General features: G+C 40.7%; 1 protein-coding gene across 1 annotated transcript in view; it reads left to right on the top strand.

The window, feature by feature from the left end:
- The first annotated feature begins 767 nt into the window (after positions 1–767).
- LOC128694427 (carboxy-terminal kinesin 2-like) overlaps positions 768–13,777 on the top strand; it is a 63,289-nt gene continuing 50,279 nt past the window's right edge. Inside the window, exons 1-4 of the mRNA XM_070097964.1 lie at positions 768–855; positions 3,235–3,395; positions 5,019–5,097; positions 5,249–5,400. Of these exons, the coding sequence (XP_069954065.1) occupies positions 3,245–3,395; positions 5,019–5,097; positions 5,249–5,400 (382 nt within the window). The 5' untranslated portion in view covers positions 768–855; positions 3,235–3,244. The remainder of the gene's footprint in view (positions 856–3,234; positions 3,396–5,018; positions 5,098–5,248; positions 5,401–13,777) is intronic.

Below are 13,777 nucleotides of genomic sequence, written 5' to 3' on the forward strand. Positions count from 1 at the left end.
CTGTCAGACACTGCAGCATCATGGGATCTTGTTACAAAGAATTCTTCAACACTTGTTCAACCTTTGGACGAAGACCTACTTCGACTAGTGGATGGTACCACTATGACCCCGCCTCCGCCTGCTTCACGTCACCTCACTACAGTATATAAGCCACGTCTACGGCCCTATGCTGTACATTCTACAAGATTGATGGACTGAACACATCGACTCCAGGCTGAGGGACTGATTACCTCATACTCCTCCTCTCCTTACGCCTTCCTCTTTGTATTGGACTGATGAAGCCACTGTGTGGCGAAACGTTTCCTGAATAAAGATTCCTATATGCTGCATAAGTGTCTCAATCTTCACCTAACTGTTGCATATGTGTCTTACCTAACAACTTTATTACTAGCTTTAGGTAGATGTCGTTTTGATAAGGACCTGCCTCGTATGGGCCAGTAGGCCTTCTGCAGTGTTCCTACATTCTTATGTTCTTATATATTTAGAATTCATGTAATTTAAACTGTTACTTGCTAATTAATCCAAATATCACTGGGACCCACTCTGTCTTCCTTAAGTTTTGAGAGCTCAGTTTCGCTTATATTTACCATAAATCACTGTGTATTATGTCTGTAATAAATTATTTATTTGTTTTCCGAATTTTACCTCCGGAAACTCATATTCTCCCGCCATTACTTAAAAAAAAGTGAGATTCTGATTGGCTGGTAGAGCGAGGAGGAGGACTCTGAGTGGTGGAGGGAGCTGTGGTTCTAGCCAATGAGGAGTAGTGTTTATGTTTGGTATGTGTTCAAAATTGTTGATGGTGGAAGTTCAAGCTGCCGCTGCTGCTGCCACGCTTAAATAAGCTTTAGTAAGGTAAGCTTTTACTTGCACCGGTGGATGTTACCATGAAGAAAGGTGCCTTGATGCTGGTGAGGCTTTTGATCCAAGGGATTAGACCTGAGCCTCCTTGGATCAGATCTTATTGTTGCCTCCCTGCATCCCCCCACCCCATGTGCTGTGATAAGATAAGAGTTAAGATAAGAGTTAAGATAAAGTTAAGATAAGATAAGATTTCGTTTGGATTTTTAACCCCGGAGGGTTAGCCACCCAGGATAACCCAAGAAAGTCAGTGCGTCATCGAGGACTGTCTAACTTATTTCCATTGGGGTCCTTAATCTTGTCCCCCAGGATGCGACCCACACCAGTCGACTAACACCCAGGTACCTATTTGCTGCTAGGTGAACAGGACAACAGGTGTAAGGAAACGTGTCGGAATGTTTCCACCCGCCGGGAATCGAACCCGGGCCCTCCGTGTGTGAAGCGGGAGCTTTAGCCACCAGGCCACCGTGCCTGGTGGCTTTTTAAGAAAACCAAAAAATAAACCCTCTAAGGGAAGGGGGGTCTCTGATAGCGCCGAGGGGCTCTTGATCCAAGGGATTGGACCTGAACCTCAGTGCCTCCCATTCTCCCAGGGATCGTGTGAAGCCATACGGGTTTATGGCTCTCCCCTAACTTGTAGTAATGTAATGATGGTGCGAGGAATTTTGGCTGCACTTCCCGGAGGTTATAATTGACAGAATGCCACTGTATCTTAACAGCTAGGCTTTAAATAATAAAATATTAGGACCCTAATGGAAATAAATCACTGATTATTTTGTGTTATCCTGGCGGGTAATTTATACTTGTCACTGTGTAAGATAATTGTACTTATGTGTTCCTGTACCAAACCCCTCAAGGAAGGTTCCTTGATGTTGTAAGGGGCTCTTGATTTAGGGAATTGGATCTGTGCTCCAGTTCCCCGAATTAAGCCTGAATGCCTTCCACATCCCCCACCCAGGCGCTGTATAATCCTCCGGGTTTAGCGCTTCCCCCTTGATTATAATAATAATCCTGTACCAAAGTAAACCTACCTACTTGATGCAACTCAGATGTTGATTTACATTTTTTCAAAATGATCAGCATTATAAACCTTGGTGATTGATACCAACATAGTGGTCTAAAGACACGTGAACAAACATTACGACATGTTTATTAGAAAACATTTTGGTCCTGGGACCTTGATCGTTTCAAAAGTGATCGAGGTCCCACCACCCGAAACGGTTTCTAATAAGTGTGTAACTTTTTAAACCAAAATCTATGAACCCCAATGGAAATAAGTAAGGACCCCAATAGGAATAAGTCACTAGCTTTTTTGGGTTATCCTAGATAATTTACACTGTTATAATTGTAACTATATGTACCTGTGCTTAAATAAGCTTATTTACTCACCACGAAATGAGAATATAAGAATACTTTTTCAAAGCTGAGGTACTGATAACCTCGTCTTTATTCTTAAGTTCATGTGTGTGTATTGTATCGATAAAGCCACTGGTTGGCAAAATATCTACAGAGTAAACCACGGAACACGAGGGTTTTGAATCCATGGCAAGCGAGGCATTGTTATCTCCCGTTACCCAGGATCTCTATGACCATGATAGGTTTAGCACTTTCCTATGAATATAATATAGTCTGAGTATCAGAGAAGGAAAGGAATCCTTTTGAGGATCCCAGAGGAAATGAAGTCACTTTGACTTTGTTGTGCAAGAACTTTTTTGGGGGGTTATCCTAGGTAATTTACACTTGTTAAAGTATGCAATAAAAATCACAGTAAACAGGTGATATCACAATAATCAAAATAATCACAATGAAAATTAATAGTGAAATTCCAGGTGTTTTTGTAATTTTTCACATTATCAATCAGTAGTAAAAGTAATACTATTCCTTGATAATGTGGGAAATCACAAAAGTGCTTGGAATTTCACTATATTTTTCACTGATTATTTTGCATGGTCAACTATGTATGATAATTGTAGTTAGGTATATTTGCACCTAAATAAACTTACCGTGGCACAGTGGAATATTATTATTGCATTCAGGAGGAAGTCCTAAACCCATAGGGTTCATAAGTGCTTGGGGAATGGGATACAATCAAGTTCATTACTAGGAGGAGGATAGCTCCAATTCCACAGATCAAGAGCCCTTCACTGGTATCAAAGCACCTTAAATGGAGTGAAGGGCTCTTGATGCAAGGGTTTGAAGATGTCTGTGAGAGTAGCAGCACTTCATATGAGTATAACAATAATCTTGTTACAAATGTGTACTTTAATCACGATTAGCAACTCGGACTAATAAAATGTAAATATTTAAAGAACTGTAAAAAGTTGTTTCTGTTAATAAACTTTATGGTAACAGTTTCCTTATCCATGATTTCAGCACCTACACAATGTCAAAACTTCCAACCACCGTTAGCCGTCTTAGGTTGCCTCAAGGCTCGAAGCTGAAAGCTCCAGGATCACCCCTGAAGCGACAAGGCAGTGGTAGTGGAATTTCATCGCCGGCAAAGAGAGGCAGGCTTAGTTCATCCACCTCCAATGGTATGCATGAAGTGGTCATGGAATTGTATTATATTTACTGTTGCAGTGCAGGCTTACCTTATATCAGTGGTGGGATTAGAAAATCTTAGTTTCTAATCCCACTTTAAATAAATATATTTTCTGTACTAGGCAGTGTATGTTTGTTGAATTAAGAGTTATTACAATACAGCATACAATACAGCCGGGCTCCGAGAGTAGTGAAACTCTCGAAACTCTTCAAACTCTTCAAAGGTAACTAGAATACAGGAAAAATAATTTTAAAGCACAGTACTTGCCAATTACTGTAGCTAACTGAAACCTTTCTGGCACTGATAGTCATGGAGTGAATGCTGGAGTTAATGGTTGGCTGTGATTCTGGCACATTGATTTTGATATTTGATCCAAAATGAGCAGAAAAGCATAAAAACTTTTTCATATGGTACAATAATTGACTATAGACTCAGAATAATTTCTTAGCAGCTTTACATATATACTTCACAAGTTTCACTTAGCTCCTTGCAGACAGACAGTGCAAGCTGCAGAAGAAGATAGGCCTTTGTCTATGATGATTTCACTATTTTTTTTTTTTCATTTTTGTCAGATCTCCATAAAATATCCAATTAAATGTCCAGAATTGTGGTCTTCCTTGGCTTAGGACCACCAGGGCATTTCTTTCTACCAGTGGATGTGTACTGCTTGGCACGATTAGTCGTTAAATAGTGTTGAAATGGGGGAGAAGCTTTGAATAACACACACAACACAAAATATTTGACTTAAGAAATCGTAATGACACGATTGCAAATAAACCATACCCCCGGCCGGGATTGAACCCGCGGTCATAGACGCGACGGGCTGGAGTTTTGAGACTCTATGACCGCGGGTTCAATCCCGGCCGGGGGTATGGTTCACAAAATATTTATTCTTCCCTATTTTTTAAAAAATGAAATGAAGTCTTGGCACAAGTCTACTCTAAATAGTAGCTAGCCAGGCAGGTAGCTCACCTCATTGTTAAAACCTAACACTGCTGTATCTCTGGCCTGATTTGGGTTTTGCCACAAACATTGAACCAATAGATGAGGTACATGAATGCAAATTGAAATCAGGGCAAGTTACCTCCCTTTTCCCTCCTGCCAGTTCTACGAGGTATTTGGAATTGGGTCAGTTTATTTTGAGGTAAGGAGGAAGGGAAGGAGGATTAAGTTATTTGTAGGCATATAGTAGATCCTGCATGAAAAATTAAGCTATCAGCTGACCATCCAGTGTTGACTTGACAGTAAGCTATTTCCAGTCTAAGAAGTGATGTCTTGGACAACTGCGGGGTCAGTGTTTCCTGAACCATTAAGAGATCTGTGTTATGTGATTAGTATGTCTATATATGAAGGGATAGACCATGTTATTTTATGCTAATTTGCAGATTAAATACATGAAAGTAGCTTAGTCTAGATCAAGGTATGTATTTCCAGCCAGTTAGCTGTACTGCTTTAAAGCAAATTCTTGCTTTGAGACAGATATCCAGATCTTGGAATACAGTACTGTACTGTGTCTACTTACCAGTTGATAACAGGGATCATTGTCCAATATCTGGCCTCCTCAGTGATGATCTGAGTACTGTATATTTCTTAAATTAGTTCTGTTTCTGAACAGAACCTGAAGATTCAGCACCAGAGATGCGACCACCTGCAAGGCGAGTTGCTCGACCCACTGTTACTGGTACACTTCGTAGGTAAGCTACTAGTTTGTTGCAAATCATGTGACTAATAGCCTATAATTGACTTAACAAAGTTAACTTGTATATAACCTTTGGCTTTGCTGTACATCAAAATTCTTGATGTAAATTATTTTATTTGTAGTTAATATTTTTTAATTTTTTGCAGATCAGCTTCTATGGCTAATGTATCAGTGAATGGACTAAGAGATCGGAATTCTAGCAAGAGTAACTTAGCCCAGTCAAAGATAGGAGCATCAACATTAAATTTTTCTGGCCGCCCTTCAAACATATGTGCTTCTACTGCTCTAAGGTCATCTGGTAAGTATTGCAGCAGTGGTGCATGGGTAACCTCATCTCATTACACCTTTAACTCTTACTCTGTAAATTACTTTGTGTATGTTTCCAACATTTTCTTTCTTGATATTTAGCTACATGACAAAACTTCTAGTGAACTGTACTAATGGAGCAAATAATGGGAGATGACTCCACCAGTTCAAGTTATTCAAACTGCTAGAGAGACTTAAGTGGCCACTTCTCTGACAGCTCTAAAATGCAACTCACAAACTCCAATTAGCTCCTTGTTATATGTTAGGTGAATAGGTGTATACAGTGCTTCTTGCTTCAGGATCTTAATAGTGCAGTCTGTAAACTGCTTAATTGGTGCCGTTTCATTGATGTACCTCAACTCATGCCTATGCAGATGACTGCACTCTAACATTTACTTAAGCAAGAGAGGAAATGTTAGCTGCTCATAGGAACATTTTTCTTAACAAATAGAGGTAGATCAATTGAGTGAATTACAAGAGGATGTAGTAAGTCCCTCAACCATTAAAAATTTAGGTAAAATTACATAATGAACAAATTATTAAAGACGGGACACCATGAGCATTGCTTTGCTCCCGTAGGTACAAATAGGTAATTACATCAGTCCATTACTGTATATCAACCTGATAAAAATGATGACAGGTTATACTTGCTTCTGAGAAAACAAAAGATGGTGATGTCTAGACAACATGATGTTGCTAAAGCAACTGTAGTGAGAATTAATGGAAGAGTCATAGAGCCCAGCTGTGAAGTTGATATTCTTGGAGTGACATGTGACTCGGCACCTCAGCCAGGTGTCACATCAGCCAGACTATGATAGCTATGTAGGCCAGCAAGCCACTAGCAGCAACAGCCTGGTTGATCTGGCAGTCAACAAGGCTAGTAAATAATGTGGTGATACCAAGAGACTGAGTTCTAAGGACACTTGTGTACAGTTCAGAACATTTATTAAAGGAAGACTTTTGCCATGAGTGGCTTCATGTCCTGGTCATTGCTGTCTTCCCATTGTGGATGAGGATATTCTTGGCTAGGAATTTGATACATAGGGTTTCTCATCAGTTATTGTTTTTTTATGTTTGTTTGGGAAATGATTATCTAATTTGTTTGGATAAGCTAAAAATATGTTGCTAAATGCTTACATATTTCTTGTAAGCTACTGTAGATGTGTCATTAATATAATCTTTGGGGCCAGTGTGGTTACTTTATATTGGTTTGTTTTGTGTAAATTCTTGAATGGGGGGAGAGAGAGAATGGGCAAGAATGAATGGGAGAAAAATGGGGAGAGGAAGAGGAAGGGGAGAGATAAGGGGGAGAAAGGGGGAGGGAGAGAGAAATTGTTGGAGAGAGATAATGAGAAAATAAGAGAGAGTATGAGAATAAGAGATTGAGAATGGAAGAGAGAGAATTGAATAGAATCAATGAGAATGTATAGATATTGAAAGATATGTAATGAGGGTAAGAGAGAGGAGACTACAGTAAGTGTAAGAAAAGAATTATTTAGAAGACAGTAGCTATCATTAAAGAAATAATTCACAAGATAGACTGAAACCCCAATTTTCTGTGCCATAGATTTTTTTTAAGAGCTTGAAGGTATGAGCACCACATTCTCCTTGTCTCAGTATCCATGGTAAGCAGTGTGTCTACACTAGCACTGCTAACGTCAATAATTTAGTTGCCACTCCTAAACATGAATGTATTTTGTGGTATTAAATATTGAGTGGGTAGGTATGATGGAATATGACTGGGAAACATGGCTAGCTTCATACTCGGTGACTTTTGTGGGAAGGGACTTTATGTATTTTTATCATGTATTTAACTCTTGGAGTAGTTTAAGAGCACATGACTTTTCCTCCTTGTAATTCATGAAATAATTTAACAGTACACTGCTTGTTTCCACCATGTAGTTCATGGAGTAACTTAACAGCTTACTGCTTGTACCCTCCATGTAACTCAGAATAATGTAGCTGCACAATGCATATGTTCCCACTATGTAACTTTAGAATAGCAAATCAACACACTGCTTATGTTCCCACCATGTAATTTCTACATAAAAAGTGTGAAGTGCGCTGCACGTGTTCTCACTACATAATTCTTACATGATGGCATAATAGCGCTGGGTGTACTATGTTAAATTAAAATGTTGGGGTTAAATGGTAGTATGTGGCACGTGAGTGTTGAGTGTATTGGCGTTTGTGGCTAGCCGTGTCACTCAGTGATCACTTGGCAGTGATGAAAACATATTCTCTCACACCAAATTGACCATACCATTTTTTGTGCTCTTTAAACTTTCCATGATAGGCCAGGCTGATAGAAAGTGGCCATCATATAGTCTTTATATGAATGTGATAGAGAATGACTTCCTTATGGTACTAACTTGTATTATTTGTAGTAGTAAGTAGTAGTATATACCAAATATAAGGATTTACATACATGTAGTGTGTGTGTGTGTGTGTGTGTGTGTGTTAGTTACCATTTTGTCCTAGGCACATGTCGATTAGACACTAGGCCTGTTTGTGTGTATGTGTGTGTATCTGTGTGTCTGTCTGTGTCTGTCTGTCTGTGTGTGTCTGTGTCTGTCTGTCTGTGTGTCTGTCTCAGTGTGTTTCTGTGTGTGTTTCTGTGTGTGTTTCTGTGTGTGTTTCTGTGTGTGTTTCTGTGTGTGTTTCTGTGTGTGTTTCTGTGTGTGTTTCTGTGTGTGTTTCTGTGTGTGTTTCTGTGTGTGTTTCTGTGTGTTTCTGTGTGTGTTTCTGTGTGTTTCTGTGTGTGTTTCTGTGTGTGTTTCTGTGTGTGTTTCTGTGTGTGTTTCTGTGTGTGTTTCTGTGTGTGTTTCTGTGTATGTGTCTGTGTGTGTGTGTCTATGCATGTGCACATACATATATACACATACTCATGTTCATAGTTTACCGGAACTATAAGCACGTCATTTCAAATATTTAGAGGTTATTGACGAGTGCTCACTTAACCTTGTCCTATATCCCATTATTATTACTATTATTATTATATCAAGGGGAAGTGCTAAACCTGTAGGGGGTCATACAGTGCATGAGAGTAGAAGGTAATCAGGTTTGATCCAAGGAAACTGAGAGTAGCTCCAAATACATAATTAAACAACCATCCAAGCCCCTCCATTTAGTTTAATATCTTTATTATGCACCTCATACCCATCCTGTGGGTGGTAGTCATAAGATTACAAAGGTACATAATGGGTCCAGGGACTGGATCCCAAAGTTATGATAGCTGAACTAGTTACAAAGGTAATGAACTCCTGGTAGATCTGGTCACAATCATGGCAAGTTACAAAGGTAATGAATCAGCCTCACTCCTATACATGGTTACAGTCATGAATAAATTATAAAGTAATGAACCACTGGTACATCCACACCTGGTCACAATTGTAATGAGTTATAAATACAAATATTAAGTGGGTCATACACCCACACTAGCATGCACGTGCACATACACACGAGGGCGCACGCACAGATATGTGCACACGAGCGTACAAATATATGCACACACACACACACACACACACACACACACACACACACACACACACACACACACACACACACACACACACACACACACACACACACACACACACAAGACTAGTCCCAGAGCTAAGAGGTATGTCCTATGAGGAGAGGTTAAGGGAAATCAACCTGACGACACTGGAGGACGTGAGAGATAGGGGGGACATGATAACGACATACAAAATACTGAGAGGAATTGACAAGGTGGACAAAGACAGGATGTTCCAGAGATTGGACACAGTAACAAGGGGACACAGTTGGAAGCTGAAGACACAGATGAATCACAGGGATGTTAGGAAGTATTTCTTCAGCCACAGAGTAGTCAGTAAGTGGAATAGTTTGGGAAGCGATGTAGTGGAGGCAGGATCCATACATAGCTTTAAGCAGAGGTATGATAAAGCTCACGGCTCAGGGAGAGTGACCTAGTAGCGATCAGTGAAGAGGCGGGGCCAGGAGCTCGGACTCGACCCCCGCAACCTCAACTAGGTGAGTACAACTAGGTGAGTACGTGTACACACACACACACACACACACACACACACACACACACACACACACACACGCAAACACACACACACACACACACACACACACACACACACACACACACACACACACACACACACACACACACACACACACACACACACACACACACACACACACACACACACACACACACACACACACACACACACACACACACACACACACACACACACACACACACACACACACAGAGCTAGCAAAGTCAGGGTATTTCTCCAGAATGGTCTGTAATATACCACTGTGGATAAAATACTTTGCCATTTCTTGAACATTTCTGAGTGAGTTGTTTCTAAATTCATTAATTTGATCACACTCCAGTACATAGACGCAGGGTGTGACAATAGTCCATCTGGCAAAGTTTACATTTCGTTTGGTCTACATCTGGTGGTGGTGATTTAACCTGCCATAGATACTTGTAACCCAGCCGGAGCCGGGCGGTAGTGACATCCAAGAGTCTGCTTATCTTGTTGGATGCACCATAGACATGTGGCTCCTCCTGCATGATGGAATGATGATAGATAGACTGACTTGTGTCAATCTCCCTAAGTCTTAAGTCAATAAAATTCTTTTCGTATTATTGTTCTCAAACTGCTAACTGACAACCCAGGATTGTAATCTACCCCCTCTTTGAAAGCATACAGCTTAGCCATTTTATCAGTTCTATCATGCATCTGAAGTCCAATGTGAGATGGAATCCACAGCATGTGCACTCTGACTCCACTGTCCACAATTTTACCATACCTATGTCTGGCTTCTGACACAAGCATGCCACAATTTATACTTAATGAGTTGAGAGCATTTATGGATGACAGAGAATCAGTTACAATTAAAGTGTCAACCTTAGATACATGGATGCATTTGAGTGCAAGGAGTATGGCAAACAGTTCTGTTTGAAGGGTAGAGGCCCAGTTATTGATGCGTGCTCCAATTTCTTTATGAGAGCCATCACTGTATGACAACAGCAGCACTACCAGCTGCACCAGTGGACTGGTGAACAGAACCATCAACGTAAATAATTTGTGAAAGAGTGTTCTGTGTGACTAAGTTATCAGTACAGCTTAAGGCATCATGTTTGGCTTCAATACGAAGCTTTGGTTGTGATTTAAGAAGAGTTTTGGGGGGAAATGGAGGAATGGTAGTTTGGAATGGGGTAATATCCCTTGGAGCAGGGAAATGTCTCTGTTGTCTAACTTGACATAGATCACGTAGCTGGTTTATGCGGAGGTCAGTTCCAGTTTTTTCGATCCATCTGGAAGGATGTTCACCAGTGCTGAGGAAAGTTTGGAGGGCTTCTGTGCAGGGGTTTGAATGGGCTAACCTAAGCATATTGACCCCAATAAGGATATTTCTTTCAGTAACATGATCTCTAATGCTTGGAATATTAAGTTCTTTCCGCATATTTAAAATTTTGGCAGTATGAGGGCATCCTAGGATGATCCTCATTGCTTCGTTTTGCAGTTTTTCCAGCCCTCCAAGCTTCCAGTCAGACACGAGTGCAAGTAGTGGCGCTGCATAATCAACCAATGATCTAATATAAGCAAGATATATCATTTTCACAATTTTAACATTAACTCCATACCTGGGGTGAAAACCTGCCACAACTTTAAGTGCTCTCAGCCTTTCTTTGTATTGGCGACAAGGTTTCGTTACAACAGGTCCAAGTAGTGGGACCTCAAAGCCTAGATACCTGTATCTGCTTACATATTCTAGAAGAAACCCATCATGCAACTGGATCTGACGAACTGTGCCTCTCTGTCGAGGAGGACGCCTGTTGAGTGTCTTTGTTTTATCCCCTGAGATTATTAACCCCAGGTCCTGACATGAGGCTAGTACATGATTAAGAAAGTTTTGGGTGTTGGAGAATCTGGTGGTGTGAATCATTATATCATCAGCAAAACTAACCATATAATGATGAGGCTGGCTAGGCATAGCATTAAGTAAGGCATTAATCAGAATATTGAAAAGGGTGGGACTAAGCACACCTCCCTGTGGGGTTCCTAATTCAAAATCTTTAGTTACACTTCTATGTCCCTGGAACAACACAGACGACTTTCTGTTGGACAGGTAACCTTTAATCCAGCGGAGAAGCCATCCTCCAACATCCATTCTGGCAAGTTCACTAATGATTACATGTCGGTTGGCTACATCAAAAGCGGATTTAAGGTCAAGGAACGTAGTGTATGAGCTGTCAGTGTGCAAAGTGAGAAAGTTGGTAATGCAATGATCCACACTCGATCCATGCATGAAGCCATGCAACCGGGGAGACAAGAATTGCTTAATTCTGTGCATAAGACGATTAAGAATCACCCTTTCGAATGTTTACACAAGAAGCTAGTAAGGGATATTGGGCGAAATGAGTTTTGTTGATTGGGCTTCGGAATGGGAATAATGAGGCTGTTGGTCCATGATTTAGGGAGCTCCCCAGTGACATAGCTCATGTTATATAATTCAAGTAAAGGATTACCTGGTACTTGACACAGCAATCTGAGTATGTTGTAAGTAATACCATCCTCACCAGGCGACGTGGAGTTGCCCTTAGTTAGTGCTGCATCAAGTTCATAATTAGTGAAAGGAATGTTGCAGTCATCTGCCTTGCTGAGCATAAAACAAACAAGCCTCTCCCTTGCATCATATTTGTCCATTAATTTTGCCTGTGTGGTACTAGGAAGATTGTCATAGCTAGATGTAGCAGCCCAAGCACTGACTAACTCATTTGCCCTATGCAAGGGATGAGGGTGCGCAATCTGCCCAGTTCTGTTACCCTTAATTCTATTTATGTCCCTCCATGCCCGGCTAAGTGGGGTGTGAGCATTGACAAATTGTTCCCAGACTGTTTGCCGCAGCTCTGTCATACGCTCTCTGGCAGCAGCAAGGGCAGTTTGGAAGAGGCTCAGCATTTCAGGGGTACGACGGTTTCTATAGGCTAGGCCTAGTCTGCGAGCAGTACGTTTCAGTGTTCAAAGTTTAGAATCACTGTAATAGGTATGGTTTTTATAAGACTTATGATTATTATGGAAATCATTTGGATTTAGAGTAGTAGGAGGTTTCAGTGGCGGCTCTAAGAAGTTCTGAATACTGCTCACAAGGTCATTGTTAAAAGTCTCGACAGAGATACACTCATAGGAATTATACCAGTCAGTCACATGTGCAACAAAGTCATCATGCTGATCAGGGGGAATATTAAAACGTTTCCGTTTGAATATCCCACCAGGGAGGATAGTATTACCGATATCTAGGGAGGTTAGCCTTGGGAAATGATCTGACGATATATCTGTTACAATGGAAGACTCACAACTGGCAGAAGTAATGTGGAAGTTCAGGCACAGATCAAGGATGCCTCCATAGATATGTGTGGGTTCAAGGTCACCTACAATTTGCACATTATCATGACTGTTTAAGAGTGACAACAGTTGATTACCATTACGATTACCAAACTGTGAGTTTCCAATGCTTTTGTGTCTTGCATTATAATCACCAATAATAAGAATAGGCTCAGACTGAGTGAAGGGATTTTTTTTTGTTGACAGAATGATCACGTTGACCCTGATCTAAATCTCCATAATCTAACACCCAATCAAAACTTATTGGAAAGTAACTGCCTTTATTACACAGCACCACAAGCCAGCACTATCCTAAACACTGTTCAAAGTCTATCAGTTCTTAACTACAACATCAGGTCCTTAAGCAAACACTATGATGACCTCCTGGCACTCCTTGAGTCACTAAAGGCACCCTTCTCCTGCATTATTCTTACTGAGACCTGGCTTAAGCAGGACACAATAGATATCTACCCACTACCAGGATACACAGTAGTTCACAACTGCAGACCATACCAAGCTGGGGGTGGTATTGCAATCTATTACTTTAACCAACTATCTTGTATTAGCACCACTTGCTTTAGTGATGAATATGGGGAATACATTTTTGCTAATTTTACTGTAAAAAACCCTAAGACGCCTATAACAATCGGTGCCATTTACCAGGTACCCCACACAAACATCCCAAATTTCAGTGAGAAATTAAAGGCACTAATAACAAACAGACAAATGAACAAGCACCACTTTCTCTTAGCTGGAGACTTCAATATCAACCTTGGCCTACCAGATGATCAGCCTGTAACTAATTTCACCAACAATATGAACAACACACTTCTCATGCTGACAATAACTAAACCAACCAGGCTGACTGAGACAAGTGCAACCATCATAGACTACATATGGACCAATATAAAGCCCCCCTTAAATCAGGGATAATCACAGACAGCATTACAGACCACTACCCTTCGTTCC

Source organism: Cherax quadricarinatus, chromosome 60, assembly GCF_038502225.1.
Source record: "Cherax quadricarinatus isolate ZL_2023a chromosome 60, ASM3850222v1, whole genome shotgun sequence".
NCBI classification, from domain to species: domain Eukaryota; kingdom Metazoa; phylum Arthropoda; class Malacostraca; order Decapoda; family Parastacidae; genus Cherax; species Cherax quadricarinatus.